Source organism: Callorhinchus milii, unplaced genomic scaffold, assembly GCF_018977255.1.
Source record: "Callorhinchus milii isolate IMCB2004 unplaced genomic scaffold, IMCB_Cmil_1.0 Scaffold6, whole genome shotgun sequence".
Classification (NCBI taxonomy): Eukaryota; Metazoa; Chordata; class Chondrichthyes; order Chimaeriformes; family Callorhinchidae; genus Callorhinchus; species Callorhinchus milii.
Genome location: NW_024704747.1, coordinates 24,070,203 through 24,087,875, shown reverse-complemented (window position 1 = coordinate 24,087,875; position 17,673 = coordinate 24,070,203). Strand labels below are relative to the sequence as shown.

Genomic DNA, 17,673 nt, shown 5'->3' with positions numbered 1-17,673 from the left:
GTTGTGTTTATTGACACTTTCATTCAAAAATAGAATATGGAGGGAAAACAATCTATAGGAAACAGAATGAACTGTAAATTTTTCAAGTGAACTATACCTAAGCAAAAGTACCTCCATTCAATCAGTGGAATAAACAGTATACCTTGAAGTAGTAAAATAAAATAAGATCAGTCTAAATGCATTGCATGATATGTTAATACTATATACAGCAAGGAAGGTCCCAGGATAAATTCCTAGATTATGGTGATCTCTAAAAGGGCATTACTCCTATATTAACAGACAGTCACCAGAAGTGGAATTACAGTGGATTACAATTAAAAAAACTGGAACTTTAATTAAATTGACCAATTGGTCACAAAAGACGCAGATTCCGGAATAATATTCAAAACATTTAAAATTGCATTACTATAGCAGAGCAGGGATGTTAATATAGCTGTACAGCAGAGCACCTTAAATTCCATGACATCTACGAACGTGAAGTAATAAAGTGCCAGATTCTTCAAAATGTCTTGCTTCTCCTTATGTAGTTGTGACAACTGTTGCTAAAGGAGGAAGGGGGGAGAAAAAAAAAATCAATAAAAACATACTTTTACTGAACAGTTTAAATATAAGTTGTACTGAAAATGAAACCAATGGTCCTCTTCAATTTGACAGTCGAGCATTTTAATATTAACAGTGTCTCGCTTCTTTCACAATCACAATCCAATTTTAAGAAAATCCAATGGACATTTCTTAAAATGTCCATTGGATTTTCTAGTTTATATATTAATCTGAATAGCAGACATTATGCTAAGTTTTATGTAATGTAGTGTTAAAGTTTCCATTATGCCAAAATCTCACAAGAGTTCAATATAGGGTTCAAGAGAGGATTATAAAGATTTTATATTTAATTAATTTTATCAAGCTGAGGAACATTGGTTCTCAAATCAGACCTCATTATTGTGAGAGCAGGGTTTAATTTCTGCTGAAATCAGTTTAACAGTTCAGTAGGAAATACTTCAACATTCAAACAAAAATGTCATTACTCATGCAGTGTAAGCTGCCATTCAAAATACTCAACAGAATAAGAGCATTATATTTATTAGCTTCGCTGGTCAGAAAATAAAGCAACAGGTCTGTACTTTATTCTGCAACAACAAATGTTTTGAAAACGAAGCTCAGATAACATTTGTACTGAACGACAAAGCTAAATGTTATGCTTTCCATAACCAACAAGAGAAGTTTTTAAACATTTTGAAACGAGTATGTATGTCAACTAGAATGGACAATACACATTTTAGATCTACTTTCTGCCTATCGTAGTTTACTTGAAACAGATTTTGATAGAGGGAAGTAATGGCAAAAAGAATGAAGCTACAGATAGGATTAGTAACTAATATCAGTTTTCACTCCTGACCCAAACAGGAATTTAGTCCAATCTATCTGTTCATCCATGCAATTCCAACCCTTTTATATTGTTGGCCCCAACTTTTAAAATATTAACTGAAAGAGAAAAAATTTGAGAAAGATCAAATCTCTGTAATTTGCGATTGTAATCTGAACATTTCATGCTAAAATGCAGAATATTATGCATTTAAAAATATGCATTTTCAAAATCATTCTGGTGAAGTATGCCTGATATGCTTCAGTGACAGGTCTGCACAAATTATTTTGGAAATACTATAACTTAGTACAAAAGAATTATAGTTTGGGTCAAGCTACAAATGGTTTAAGATACAGATTTGGCAAAAAAATAACAAAGTTGGTGGCTATGGTAGAGGGAATGATGTTCAGCTAATGTACATAACATACAGCAAGAGAATTCACACTTACCAACATATTATCCACGCAAAGTCAAGTTAAGCATGCAAAAAAATCGAAAGACACGATGTAAAATGACAATTTTAAAGCTTTTGTTTGCTATAATTTAGCAGAGCCCAACAAAATTAAATAAGCCAAGCTTAAATTTGCTTTCATGAGACAAAGATTGAGAAGCGCTGTGATCCAGGTTTTAAAAATGCTGAGGCACATGGAAAATACAAATGCAAGACTTTATAAAAAAAAACAAAAAAAGCACAAATTGATAACCGGATGAGCAGGTACAAGAATAATATTACAAGCCTCCGGCATTGAGAAATCCACCCTGAGTTACAGAAAAGACAAATAGAAAGCCATAAAAAAGTTATTAAATCAATTAACTCATTAAAGGAAAACAGAATAAAGGATTGACAATTGTAAAGACAGGAATAGATTAACCAGATTATGTAAAAAAACGACAACCACTTACTAAGATGCAGCTTTTAAAGTTATTTGGATCATATATGTATGCATTTACTGTACTGAAAGGAAACCAATATTGAAATGGAACAGGTTCGATGTTAGAAATAACATCCTTCAATTCAGGCATCTCCAGATTGGTATCTAAGTAGGTCTTGGGCTCCAGTATGCCACTGGAATGGCAGACTTTTATCGGAGGGGAAGAAAATCTAGGATTGCACTTAAGTGTGCCTCATTAGCTTGTGTTCCCTTTCATCTATGGCTAATTCACAGCTGGGCCCCAAGTAGAAATGGTTGAATTTCCATTTAAAATGAGAACCCAAGAAGGAACTTACAAATGCTGCCACAAAATGTGTTTAAATATCAATGCATCAACCACAGCTAGCATAACAGTGCCTTCTTAGTAAAAGATCAATTAATTCACAGCTATTCTTTCTGTTCAATGTGCACCTTCATACGTGTATGTGTCAATACAGAAAATCCACAAACGTGAGTTTTGAAAGTTTCTTTTGCCATAGCAACTGTGAAATGGTTTGAGATTTGCACTTACAAACGTTACTGCACGCAGGTTGTCCAATATAGCAGTTGTTTGCTACTTGGTAAGTTTATTTTAATGTGAGGTACTCATAAGGTCTGAATGAGTTGCAATGTGTGCAATCCACCAAAATGCTATAATTCCATTTTCCCCAAAAAAACACTCTTCCCCTGAAGCTACAAAGCACGTTCAACATAAATTGTGAAATCCCTATCGTGAAACAACTTTGACAAGCTCCACTGGAATGTTACACTTAAGATCTTTTTTTCTGATAGAAGTGGTAACAAAGTGACATTCCTATGTTGAACAAGATTTCAAATACAGTAAAAAAAGATGTTTGAAGTAAATATGTATAATAGAGACTGAAGTTTTTCAACAGAAAATGATGCATTTAAAAATATTTACTACACGACCACATGCAATTTGCACAGAACTTTTCATGTAGGATATCTCGAAGTGCTTTCACTGAGACAGTACCAATACAATTACTTTAGCAGCAATATACATTTCTGATCCCTGAAACTTCTGTTAAAAACTAAAGGATGCAATGTCAATCCTGCCTGTTTATCTATCAAGAGCCAAAAGGAAAAAGTGTAGTTCTAAGCAAAAATAACTTCCTGCTGCTGGAATTCACTGAATGGTGACCCTAACTTTGTCTGATTGCTTCATTCCATGGTGCATTAAAAACTATCCAAACACACCCACACACAGAAGTTATTTATGCATTGTACGGTATGTTGTATTTTTCATCTGGAGTTGAAACCTATTTATTGGAAACACCAATCCCACTTGATTCGATGTGCAAATCGTACTGGTTCAAATGCATTTAAAGAGAATTCATTGTTTTTTTCGATAAAACGAATGTCTCTATTAAACAGATGTCTAATTAACTCGGATCAACATGAATGATTTGACTGCTAAAACAACTTTACTGCAGAATTCTGCAAATGTGCAAGTTATTAGAATCAAGCAGCACAGGAAAAGCAGCATGCAGTAAAGAATGGTGGTGGTACATATAGAATCTCCCTCTCTGAGTTCTTGCTCCCAGCTCCGTATCCTTTAAAAATCAAACGGAGTTACATGCGGTCCAAATGAATTTTTTCTGTACGTGCTCATTATGTAATTTGGTAGGAAGGCGCCAGTGGCTCAAGTAGGTTTTAAAGCACAGCATTAAAGGCCTATTAAAACAGAACTCATTGTCACCAAAACAAGTCTAGATTTGGTCTCTGTTCCAATCTATTGATTTAATCAGTTCTATTTTCCAGACAACTTAAGGTATTAGAAAGCAGTAAGAGAACATTTAGAAGAGAGAAGTTAAGTTACATTTCTTTGGTGAGAAGGTTGTTCCAGAATATTATTGTGTCAGCAGTTCAGCGGGCCTAGAATGCAGCAATAGAGTCGGCAGAATTCTTTTTTTTTTTTGCTTGACAATATATTTGAGAATTAAATCGGACCCCAGTGACATCAGACATTAATGGTTAACACGCTGTGCCAGAGAATGAGATATCTAAATCATTGATTCCTTTTGTTATGGGCTCCACACCCAAATTCTTTTGTACACTCTGGAAGCCACAAAATTAGAATATCAGCACTAATAATAATTGCATTTGATATAGCGCTGGATCACTTCTTTGAGACGTCTCAAACGCCTCACAGAATATACTGATGTGAATTGACCATGTTTTGTGGGCGAAACGCGGTAGGCAATTGCACACAGTAGTGTCCCACAAACATTCATGGATTGAGTGACCATATTATTATCTTAAAATCTCACCTCAGAGTTAAATCAGAACAGGAATTTCTGGTGTTTTTCTGGTTTATTGAATAATGATTTCTTTTTCAAATATCAGATATTTAATCAGGGTTTATCAGTGTTTAATCAGTAGTCCTGTTAGCTGAACCCCAAGATAGAAACACAAGATTACACCCTGGAGGGAAATACAGGATCCGTTTCAAAATAAATTAGCACCCTGGCCCGTTGTCTGTGGAATTTGAATTTATAGATGAAACTCTTCTATGCCAGATAAATCTAAGGGGCCCCATGTAAAATAATTATGTGCTCTTTGAATCTGCTCGAGGGCTCCAAAAACTGGCATTAAATTTGCACTAATTGGTAATTTCATCCAGATGATGCCACAGGACATCTTATGTGAGAAATGAGTGGGTCTTCCTGATTGGGATAAATTGGGTGTGACAGAGTCACTCGATACAACCAAATTATCTTTCACTTGTAATAACAGGTCAGACTGGAAAGAAGGGAGTTGTCTTCAGGAGATAAAAGGGATAACAGATCCAGAACAATAGAACTTCACACCCAAAGGTATTCCAGTCCCAACACGCTCCCTCTACTACTCTCATTGTAATTTTTGAATATTGCTTACCCTTCACCTCTACAGTGAACATCTGGCAAGTTGCAGATGCTACAGAAACATCATTTACAACCTCTCATATATTTGCATCTTTTAATCAAACCGAATTGTTTTTTTTAAAAAAAACAGCAGTAACTAGGCATCATCGTTACAAGATAGTCACAGGGAGCCCAAAAGGAGAAACAAAAACAGAAATCTCTGGGAACACTCAGCAGGTCAGGCAGCATCTATGGAGAAAGGAAAGTGAATCAACTTTTCAGGGCCACAACCCTTCGTCAGAACTGCCCGACCTGCTGAGTGTTCCCAGTGACTTCTGTTTTTGTTTCAGATTTCCAGCATCTGCAGTATTTTGCATTTTGTTTAGCCCAAAAGGAAAGTTTAGGCGACATTATTATTCCTCAAAGTTTTGGGGATGTGGAATGCCCTGCTATGTAAGGTGGTAAAAACAAATCCATTGGGAGATTCAAGAGAGAAATAGATAATTATATGAAGGATAGATGTTTGAAGGAGTATTTGGATAAGGCAGAGCAGAAGGATTGAATGAAGACCTTGCTCAGAGTTGGTGCAGATTTGATGGGCTGAATGACCTCCTCTGTGGTGTAAATTTCTATAATTCTAGTCTCCAATATGCAGCATTCCAAGATTCTACCCTGCATTACGGGTGCTGTATAACTGCCAGTTGTTTTTATGTTATTGGGGGGGGGGGGTGTAAAGAAGGGGCGGGTGACATTTAAGGAATAAGCTGCGGGATCTTCAGCTAATGCCTTGCTCTTCCTTTTGCATAATATTGGTATCAGTAGATTGCTGCCGTAAGCAGAGCTGCTTCCTGTGGGGCTCAGTGTCCAAGTTAAATAGGATCAAAAAGTCATCTGGAACAATGGCAATCATCATCAGCTAGAGGTTTGCAAGAGCGAAGCTGATAAAACCACTTGACTGCCTATCAGTAGCTAGGATCCTCTCATTACATTCACAGTTGAACCATTGATGAAGTGATTGGCAAGATCAAAGGCAGAAAGAATCGAGGACATAAACCAGAATGTATAAACTTCTCGTGTGCTGGAGAAGAACACGGCATTATTCTAACTAATGTCATTTTGTTGAAGTTAAACAGAAATCGGAAGTTTAATCCTATCTTTAATCATGCAATAGAATTCAATTCACCATAAGTCGGTTATCTATCAACAACGTCAAAACTAAATTTGAAAATAGTTGCAAAATTGAAAGTTTCGGAATTATACAAGATCACAACATTGGTTTGAATGACGAAGGCCCTTTGCCAATCCTTCCAGAATGCTCACCCTGCTATCTTTCCATCACAGCATCAAGCGGTTTTTAAGTGAGTTCACCATTTAAAAAAAATCTAAAAGGATGTAAATGATTGTGCTAGATACTTAGGTACATTTTTCAAGTTTGTTCATTCACACGTCATCATTTCAAAAATTCACAATTAAAATACATTTCATAATTTCACAAACTTGATTGTTCATTGCCATTCGGTACTTACACTGTTGTTACGAGTATCAACAACTGGAAACTTTTTGACAATGTACTTGACAGCAGATTCCAGGTTCTTGTCAATTAGGTAGGATGGCTTTGCCTTTGGATCCCACATGCCTGAATCAAAGAGAAAAAAAAGTTACAAAGCCTTGGAAAGTTGTTTAATTAATATACAGCAGTTATAACTAACATTTTCAGCAGGCATAACCAGTTACTGAGGAAAGTTTACTACCGGTTTCAGTGAATAGGTGAACAAATGAGGAGATAAGTGCAAGGAATCATCACAACTCAAGGATGTAATGGGAGATAGAAAGCAAGATGTGCTACAAAAGTACTGCATAGGGATTGTACAGAGCTTGAAGCAACAGCACAGAGTGAAGGGATTCAGTCCTAAAGGGAGGAAGAGGTTTGTATTTGAGTCTAAAATATATTGAGGTAGGGACTAAAAGGTTATTCAAAGCTAGTTGGTTGCAAACTTCAAGAAGTTATCAGCAGCATCGTTGTTGTGGTGCTCTAGGTATGCATTATGTGCTCAGATCATCCTGGATGAGTAAATAGAAGAAACATTTTGAAGCAGTGCAAATTTTAGCCTTCAGGTTTACACTTCTACACTTAAATAGCGATAGAATTCTTTTCCTTTCATTGATCAAACTCTTTTTTAAGGAATCTCTAAATTTCTACGAAGAGCTCTGCTTGGTTATTTTCATTCAATCTAAACTAAGACTTTGAGAATCTTTTTTTCAGGGAAACTCTTATAGGAATTTATAAACTCAGAAGTCGCTTTCTATGAGGAACCACAATTCATAGAAAGTTGGATACAACTTATTCCTAAATTAAGTTCATCTTAAAAAAAGCTAATTTAGTGACTTTGCCTTTTATCATTTTCTACATATTGTGAATTACAAAGAAAGGTTATGGGTGATGAGACTGGTCTGATAGCAGAAGGAAGGTGAAAAGCTTTGCAAACCTTCCAAACTTGTCCTTGCTGTGGAAGCATTGTAACAGAAAGAGAAAACACATGTAAACACAAGTTTCCAACATCTGGCATGCTTCTACATAAAGCTTTGGGGTTATCCGATTGATTAAATGCCTAATATACATAATGGGTAAAAGGGCAAAGATTCACGTGAAATTAAAAATCTCTACTGGAGATCAGACCGCCTTCTATACATGTACAACTGGAAAGAAAAAATCCATGGAATACTCTAATACGTCCTCTTGTGATAATCAAATTTATAAAGTTCTTACACTAATCACTAAGTTGATATCATATACTAATGAGCACAATAGAAACACTGGTAACTAGTCAGAAGACAGGCAAATTACATGCAAAGCAATCTACGAGACAGCATGCAGAAGATCTGGGGTAATCGATCACCTTCATTTGGACAGGAAGAAGATGCAAACAAGTCAATTTAAACAGTCTATTAAGTGACCAATAACATGATACTTAAGCACAAATACATTGAACTTCCAGTGTGAAAATAAAAATGTAATCTTTTTTGGAATGATGTTTGTTGTAGACTTCCTACAGTATTCCAGAGGACTGCCGATGACAGACCAACCACTGGTAGCCTGGATTATTCCCAATCAGCTCCTGTTAATCATGAACCACAAAGCCCTAATAGATAGGGTGGTCCTAGATGGACGAGTGATGGGAAGCTTTCCAGATAGTGCTATCATTGGCAACTTGCACAGTCTTAGCTGGTTGAACTCCAGCAGTACCCAAACGCATACACTGCGGTTCCCAAGCCTGGTCCTTGCCAACTTGCACCTTGTGCTCTCAGGAATTAGATGCATCCCTTAGGGAGTGTGTTCATTCAATTCCAGAAACAGGCTGGAATGAAATAAGTGGATCCCTCAGGCTGGTTTAGATATTCTTCAGTATGCTGATGAGTATAAAGACACGCAACTGACCCAAAATAATTGCTAAAGTAACAGCGGACCATGAATAACAGGCCTTTTCCAAACCTGCAGAATTTTAAAATAAATCCAATGCAAGAATAGCATACTTCATACACATTTAAATGGAAAACAACTTTTTAGATCAACATAATATAACCAAGCATCACAATGTCCTTCAATTGAAATACATATTAACACAAACTTTTTTTTAACTTGCATTGTACTTCTGGATCTAAACATTAGACACAAACACAAAATGCGAAACTGTCAAATAACTTCAACATGTCGTTAATACAATTACAACACAAAGTCTAAAAAAAACTAACATATATGACCTCTGCATCAGCATATATTAATAAACATATCATTACTAGTTCAAGATAGGGTAAAATAAAACAATTAGGATTTCTATTCCTAAAGAGAATCAGACAATCACTGATTCACTGAAATTGATCTTATTCCATAAACATTGATTAGCTCCTCATAGCCTAAAATGTGGCAATTCAATCTGCACATACCATCAATTGGATACTTCTTAGTCTAACTGGCAGGAAACACACTTCAATGATGTGAAAAAAAACACCATTCTTGCCTAATCTTTCCACCTTCACACAGTAACCCAACTGAGTAAAATAAAACACCCCCTGTAGGAGAATTCCAAATACCTTAGCGAGAACATTATCCCTGTCAGTAATGTGATACTTCAGAGTTGGAATGACCTTGCTAGTTTTCTTGCTTCTAGTTACATGGTCAAAGAGCAACATCTTCTGGAATCTCAAAATCAAAATATTCAATGTTACTTATTCTATCCTCAATTCTCTAGTACCCTATCTCGCATATGAAGTGGAACAATAGCGATCAGTCTACTTCACAATGACAGCTGTTTGATTATAAAACCTTGACTTGTAGAGCTACCCGTTACACAAAGGTGAAATATCTTCTGGTTAGTTGGTTACTAGATATCCATATAACAATGAAAAAATCTATCTCTGGCTCAAATTAAATTGGCAACAAAGGCTTGTTCTGTATCAAGATCCAAATGCTGGTATTGCATAATGTCTGTATTCCACTGAGAGAAGGAAGATGTTGAATACTAAAGGTCAATATTCTATTATGGTAATACGCAGAAGAGAAAAATAGTTTTAAATTCCAATTATTAAGGAAAGGAAAAGGCAGAGTCCAAACACTCCACAAGTTAGTCATTTCCAATGCAAAAATTCAAATCTTGTTGCTATTACCAAATTTCCTGATCATAAGAGTCACATTGAAAAATATGGACAATATGTGAATGTAATTTACATTAAAAAGTAAGCATCATCAAAACCCACAATGGAACATCGATTAGCACCACTACTCAGGAAAAAGTTTAAATACAGTATTCTGTACACTAAACATCAATGTATGTCTCAAATTTCAGAAATATTTCCCCATTCCAGCCTTAAATGCTCTATCCTCAAGCATTTGTATGAAAATAGAACCAAAGAAATTACATCACAGAAGGCAACTCAGCTCACCAAATATATAATGAAGCTAGTTCCACTATCAGAGCTATAGCATTGCAATCCTAATTCCTTGCTCTTTCTCCGTACCCATTTATATTATTTTCTTCCAATATTTATCCAATTTAATTTGAATGTTATGATCTTAGATTCAAATAGCTACTTGTGGCAAAGTTCCATGTTCCAATGATCAAAATACATCCCCACAAAATTAAAACTAATTACAGTAACACAGGGCAGCTAGCCTTCCAATGAGGGTCAAGTATCGACTCCATGTCTCACCCGATCCCATCACATCACCCCTCAAATTGTAATCAATGAGCAGTAGGGGTGCTGGAAGCCAAGCCAAACAAAGCAGCATTGATACCACCAGAACCTTTTTTTCCTTTTTATAAAAAAATATTGCATGCAAATGCTTACATGAAAATTTGGTTCCACTACACTTGGAACCAGGATTGTTAATATTTTACACTAAAACCATTCAAAACAAGACGAGCAGGAACAATCAGGTGGTGACGAGTTACAGATATTATCCCAAGAATGACATGGAGCTTGATATTCTGTATCCAACTTTCATTGCAATGCTAAATGGAGAAACTTAAAGCTGCTTTTTACTCAAATTGAAATATTCTTATAAAAATCAATAGTACTCACCATTACAGTTTAATTATGGAAAAAAAATTCTATTTTAGAAAACACTATGGTACAATATTTCATCAGAAATTCTTCAACAATCTATTCAATTTAGTATTTAAATGTTAACAACCAGAGTAATGGAGCACCACTGATACTAAAATATATGTTTTTATTGTGTAGAATTCCTTGTCAGATATTTGGCATTTTAACACAAATCCTGCAATGAAACTAGTTTTGTTCTAGAACTATAAAATTGGAAATTAAGCATGTATAGATCGTAAAAGCAATTGAAATTTGTCAACAAGAGTCATCACTTTTTGAACACGCGTCACCAATTACTACCCTTCGCTTTGTTACATCGCTAGACCAAACACAATAGTGTACTCTACAGAAAGGATCCTAATCTGGCAAAGAGCTGGTGAATTCAAAGAATGTTCAAAACAATTTCTTTTTAAAAGAACAAAATTACATTTTGCCTGATAACATTTACACTGTTTGTCAAGTCCTGGAGGGAAATGATACATTCATACAAATATGATCTGACCAAATGTAAAAATGAGAACTAGACACTATTGGACCTGACTGAAAATCACCAATTGTGTAAACTAAGTATCATGTCATTATCTGAGTTGAGAAGAGTTTTCTTATTTAAAGGTCAAATGTCAAAATGGCTATACTTCTGCAAGTATAGTCTGACATACTGTAATATTGGGCATGAAGTTTCCAGCAGCACAACTAAATGGAATTTACATGGATATCTTCAAATAATTATATTATACTATAAGAGCATTCAGCATTTTATTCAAATCTAATATCCTCATTGCAAAAATACAATTTGAAATTACTACCGCTGAAGCCTCATAAATTATTAAATAATTGTTTTAACTAAGAAATGTTGTGGTTTGATTAAGAGCTCTGTATAATAAAAGTGGTGAAGAATGCCTGGAAAGTTTACAATCAAATTAACTATACATTTATTGAGTGCTGTATGATTAATAATTAACAATTTTCTTGCAAAAATATAAACTTCCTTCTTCATTGCCTGAAAAAAAAAGTTTGGCTACAACTCCAATGCAACTTCCAATTTAATCATACATCTTAGATCTATCCACTGTATCTAAAATATGATAAGTAAATGAAAAGAATGTTCTAATGTACAGTAAAATATTTGGTTAGTTTGTTATTAAATATGCTCTTAAACGTCAAGCTATAACTACTAGATATAACTGGCAAGTCAATAATCCTTGGATAATTGGGATTATGAAAGTAGTTTCAAATTAAATGCATAAATTGATTGGGTTGATTTGATTAATTTTCAAAGTGCCTGCACAGAATAACTTTGTGCAAGCAGTGCCTGTCTGATAGTGTCAGTATGTGTTCACACATCTAGGAGGTCAGTAATATTTCTACTGTTACTGGATAAATATTAATCTTACTCTAATGAGTTGGTTTTGCATCACCATTTTGCATTTTTTTACACACAAAGCAGTGTCAATGCTACATTCTTAAGTATTCAAGCAAATCTGTAATACTTCCTCTATCAACCGCAAACAGAAATCACACATATCCGGCCAAAAATACCACTTGGGTTTCAACAAGATTCAACGATAAGGCTTTTCATCTGACCAGATTTGCAACGCAATTCAAGGATAAAACCGGAACCATCAACGATTAAAACAAGTACATCTTTGTAAAAGGTTGTTTAAAAACAGAATGCAGCACAACCCGAGGAGGAAATTCACCTCAATTTCCTTTCGAAGGGGGGAAAAAAAACCACACACACACACACACAATACAAACACAGCAACCCATGAGCATCGGGTTCATCAAAGCTGGCAAGACAAAAAAATATACTGAATTGTTATAGCTGTAAACATTTCCCTTTGATGTGCTGCTCCAATCGGACCAAAATAAGGGCTGGGGATGTTATATGGCATTTGGGGACAAGGTGGGGGGGGGGGGGACAAGGTGGGGGAGGGACAAGGTGGGGGGGACAAGGTGGGGGGGGGACAAGGTGGGGGGGGGGGGACAGGTGGGGGAGGGGGGACAAGGTGGGGGAGGGGGGGCAAGGCGGGGGAGGGGGGACAAGGGGGGGACGACAAGGTGGGGGGGGACAAGGTGGGGGAGGGGGGGACAAGGTGGGGGAGGGGGGGGGGGGGGGGGGGGGGGGGGGACAAGGTGGGGGGGGGGGGGGGGGGGGACAAGGTGGGGAGGGGGGGACAAGGGGGGGGGGGGGGGGGGGGGGACAAGGTGGGGGAGGGGGGGGGGGGGACAAGGTGGGGGAGGGGGGGACAAGGTGGGGGAGGGGGGGGACAAGGTGGGGGAGGGGGGGCAAGGGGGGGGAGGGGGGGGGGGGGGGGGGGACAAGGTGGGGGAGGGGGGGGACTTTTTTTGGGTGGGTGGGGGGCTACACTCTTAGCACATCACACTCTACAATGTGATGATGGGGAGGAGGTTGGGGGGGAAGAGAGAGAGAGAGAGAGAGGGAAACACAATGACACTGAGGCAGGCGTTTGCTTCAGAGATAAATGTCGTGAGCAACTGACTCGCAAAGCCAAGGGATATCCTGTGTAAAAAACACACACCCACCCACACACACTGACAAACCATCCCCCACCCCCTCCCTCCCTCTCCCTCTCTCTCTCGCTCTCCAGTCGTGAGAAAGAGACAGACAGACAGAGAGAGAGAGAGAGAGAGCACAAGTGGGGCACAGGACACAAACACGGCCCTGGATTGGGGGGTGAGGGGGTGAGGGGAGGGGGAAAGTCCAAGCAAAATGCACGTTGAGCGGAGTGTCAGACGGGCCTGAGCCGTGGCTCGGGGCTGCACTAGGCCGGACATATTGGGAGGTTGGAAAATGAAGGGCGGGGAAGGAGGGAGGGAGAGGGGGGCAGTGATAAACCCTGAGGCCTGTGTGTGCGGGTGTTGGGGGGGGGGGGGGGGGAGGGGGGGGGAGGGAGTGAGTGAGGGGGAGGGAGAGAAGGTGAGTGAGGGGGGGGAGGGAGGGAGGGAGAGTCCTTACCTTTTTGATGTTATAAATGCGGGTGAGCATACCAACCCCGCGGTCGTTCAGGATTGTCAGCTTCTCGGCGATCTTCTGTTGGCTCGACATCACCGCCCTGGACATGACGCCGGGCTGGATGGCGGGCGGGCGGGCGGCGTCCCTCACTCTCCTCTCCCTCCCTCTCACTCACTCCCTCCCTCCCTCCCTCTCTCTCACTCCCACTCTCAAACCGTTTCCACTCTCAAAAGGGCCGGACCAGGGGAGGGTCGGGTCGGGCTGTGGTGGTGGTGGTGGGGGGGGGTGTTTACGGAGGTGAGTCAATCCTCTCCCCCACCCTCCGTCCGTCACTCTCTCACTCACTCCCTCCCTCCCTCCCTCTCTCACTCGGGCTCGAGCTGGTGGGTGACCGCACCCACAACGAGGCTTCGTTTCCTGCCGCCGCCGCCGCCGCCGCAGCCTCTCCGCCCCGCCCTCCCGCTCACGTGACCTCTCGTGGGGCGGGGGGGGGGGGGGGGAGACTGAGGAGAAAATAGTACTCAGCAGCGCCCCCCACAGCCCGTTGGCTGCATCTGCTTCTTTGAGGGGTGGGGGGTGGGGGTTGGGTGGGGTGGGGGTTGGGTTGGGTGGGTGGGGGGAGAGAGCAAAGTCCGTCTTGCACACACGCCGGACTGTGAAATAATCCCTTTCACGTGCCAGTCATCGTGATTTATTATTTTTACGTATGTGTGTCTATTTCGCCCACAAATATACGGTCAATTCACGTTACCGCCTAATCCTGCCGAGCGCTTTTGAGACGTCGGGAAGACGCTATATCCAATGCAAGGGTTATTATTATTATTATTATCTACGCGCACGCGCGGGCACAAAATATTCAGTCAATTCGCTTGACGCTATGTTCTGCGGAAGGGCTTTGAGACGTCTCGACAATGCGTTAAGGCGCTCTCTTATCGAATGCGAGGATTGTTGTTCGGTTATTGTATAATCCCCAACTTCTGGAATTCCATTCCCCAGTCACTCCGCCCCCCCCACCACCCCCCTCCTTAGCCTCCTTCAAGTCCCGCCTCAAGAACCTCCTCTTCGACCGTGCCATCGGTCACCCCCCCACCCCCCCCGCCATTCCCCTCCCCTCCCTTCTCCCCCCTGACTCCAGCTCGGGTCTGAAATGCTGTACACTGTCCAGCGCCTTGTGACGTTCTCCCGACGTGAAAGGTGCTATACAAATGTAATGTTGTTGTTGTTGTAATTTGGTCAGTAGATCTACGACTGTTTGTGGGACGCTGAGGTGTGCAATTGGCTGCCGCGGCTCGTCCACAAAATATACAATCAATTTGCTTTACAGTGTATTCTGTGAAACGCGTTGAGGCATCTCAAAGATGTGATAAGGCGCTGTATCAAATGCAAGGGTTGTTATCAAATGGAAGGATTGCATGTCACAAGGTGACCAAAATTGGTTTGGAATCTCTTTCAGTTTATCCGACATCATCCCTCCAGAAGACTAACCACCGACCCTTTTAAGGAAATTGGGGTGCACAGAGGAACAAGATTTTTAAGCACCTCTTTTGCACCCCTTCTGGTACCTGCTATGTGTTTCCAATTTCAAGAGTAAAACATTTCCAACACTACAGGTCCTCTTTAGGATGTTTCATTATTTTTATTTGGTTACCTTATCTCTGCATCTTGCTTGGTCTAATATATCCCCTCTCTCCAATTTCTTTTTCTATGGCATTCCATTCCAGCAATCTATCTCTGGGATTTCCATGTGTAGGTGGGACGCATGGAAATCTCAGCTTGGTTTGGATACTCTTAAGCATGGTGATTACTAAGAATTAAACACCCAACAAATCCCTTATGTGTCTTTCTGTCAGAAAACAATAATATAACTGGTCTATTTGTATTTGTGTATTTGTCCCACAAATAAAAATACGTATCAGAGATGTTGAAGTTAGCAGACAAAGCTACCAGTAAAAAAATGTTCTAAGCCTGATTATAGGCAATGGGAATGTCCTGGATTTTCAGAACTCAAATGCTCCACCCATTACTTGGTTTTTCTCCATTTAAACCCCTTTCACATGTTCTTTAATAGGTTACACTATCCACCATGGCTGTTTGACAGTCCTTAATACTCATATTTGCAGCAGCAGATGAACACAACAGTACTAGATAACTGAACAGTGCTGTTGCTATTGGAAACACAGCTACTGTTTTGCTGGTTCTTTGCCTTTCTCTGCAATCTGTTAAGAGTTCATGTCATGAATCTGAGGGAAACATTTCTTGTTTGTGTATTTTTATAGTCCATTTTACAATGCTCTCTGCATTAACAGTTTCATTGGTCTGTTTATAATTCAGATACAATGGGGAAATAGATCAGAAACACACATTGTACCAAAATCAATCTCTCATCAACGCAAAGAAAATGGAAGAATGAAAATAGTGAATCAATACAGCAGCAGCAGGAAGATGCAGCCTATTTTATGTTGTTATTGTTAAGCTGTGATTCTAGATATTCTACAGGCATTCTCTTGTTTTTCTTTTATTTGACATCTATTGTTCCAGATTATAAAGGAAAATTATATAGGTGCTTTGAGATGCCTTGAAGACGTGATAAGGTGCTATATCAAATGCAAGGATTATTATTATTATAAAATGGGTAAACGATTAAAAAGGTTAAAATAGAAGAAATTAAATTAATTGATTTTGTGTGATCTGACATAGTGAATATTTACTCACTGGGGGCGGGAGAGATCAGTTGAGGTGTTTTTTCAGACTTAAAACATACATACCCACCACACAAACACTTCCAGAAAAGGCCACTTGGGAAAGCCCTGATTGATTGCTTGATTGATTGATTGATTGATTGATTGATTGATTGATTGATTCCTTAGTTCAAAGGCATTGGGACCTCGCATGGTAAACATAAACACTTCTTGTTACCTGTTGAAATGGGAATTGTTTGCCTCCTTCAAGTCCAATCTCAAGACCCTCCCTTTCAACCATGCTGCTTTCGATCACCCTGCTTCCCTCCCTTCCCTCCAACCTCTCCAATCCCGACCCCCAGCTCGGGTCTGAAACTCCTTAGTTCAAAGGCATTGGGATCTTGCATGCTGAACGTGAACAACAACAAGAAGATTACATTTGCATTGCGCCTTTCACCTCAGAAGGACGTCCGAAGGCGCTGGACAGTGTACAGCATTTCAGACCCGAGCTGGGGTAGGAAGGAGAAGGGAGGGAAGGGAAAGGGGCGTGACCGATGGCATGGACGAAGAGGAGGGTTTTGTGGTGGGACTTGAGGGAGGCTAAGAAGGAGGCGAGGCGGAGTGATTGGGGGATGGAATTCCGGAGGTTGGAGGCAGAGTGGCTGAAGGCTCTCCTGCCAATGGTGGGGCGGGTGGGTCGGGGGACGTGGAGCAGGCCAGAGCTGGCTGAGCGGAGGGAGCAGGCGGGTTGGTAGGATGTTAGGAGGTCGCAAAGGTAGGGTGGGACGAGGCCATGGAGGGCTTTGTAAATGAGGACCAGTATCTTGAACTGGATCCTCTGAAGTATAGGGAGCCATTGGAATCAGGCATGAATGGGGGAGATGGGGTCACAGAGTTTGGTGCGGGAGAGGACACGGGCTGCAGCGTTCTGGATTATCTGCAGCCTGTGGAGGGAGGAGTTGGGAAGGCCGACAAGCAGGGCGTTTGCATAGTCGAGCCTGGAGGCGATGAAGGCATGAACAAAAGTTTCAGCGGGCTGAGGGGTGAGGTAGTGTCGGAGTTGGGCAATGTTACGGACACTTCTTGTTACCTGTTGAAATGGGAATTGTTTTCCTGGGCATTCTCATACCCATCCTCCTAGTTGTGGAGCACAATTGGTGAAAACCTGAGAGATATTTCTAGGTTGTCTGCTAGTGTTATTATAATAATAATCCTTGCATTTGATATATATATATTATTATATATTATCTGGCGCCTGATCATGTCTTTGAGACGTCTC

General features: G+C 40.0%; 1 protein-coding gene across 1 annotated transcript in view; it reads right to left on the bottom strand.

Moving 5' to 3' along the window:
- The window catches only part of nckap1 (NCK-associated protein 1), a 41,204-nt gene extending 27,322 nt beyond the window's left edge, over positions 1-13,882 (bottom strand). Inside the window, 3 exon segments of the mRNA XM_042336131.1 lie at positions 450-542; positions 6,665-6,774; positions 13,720-13,882. Coding sequence (XP_042192065.1) covers positions 450-542; positions 6,665-6,772 — 201 coding nt within the window. The 5' untranslated portion in view covers positions 6,773-6,774; positions 13,720-13,882.
- Between the last annotated feature and the right edge of the window lie 3,791 nt (positions 13,883-17,673).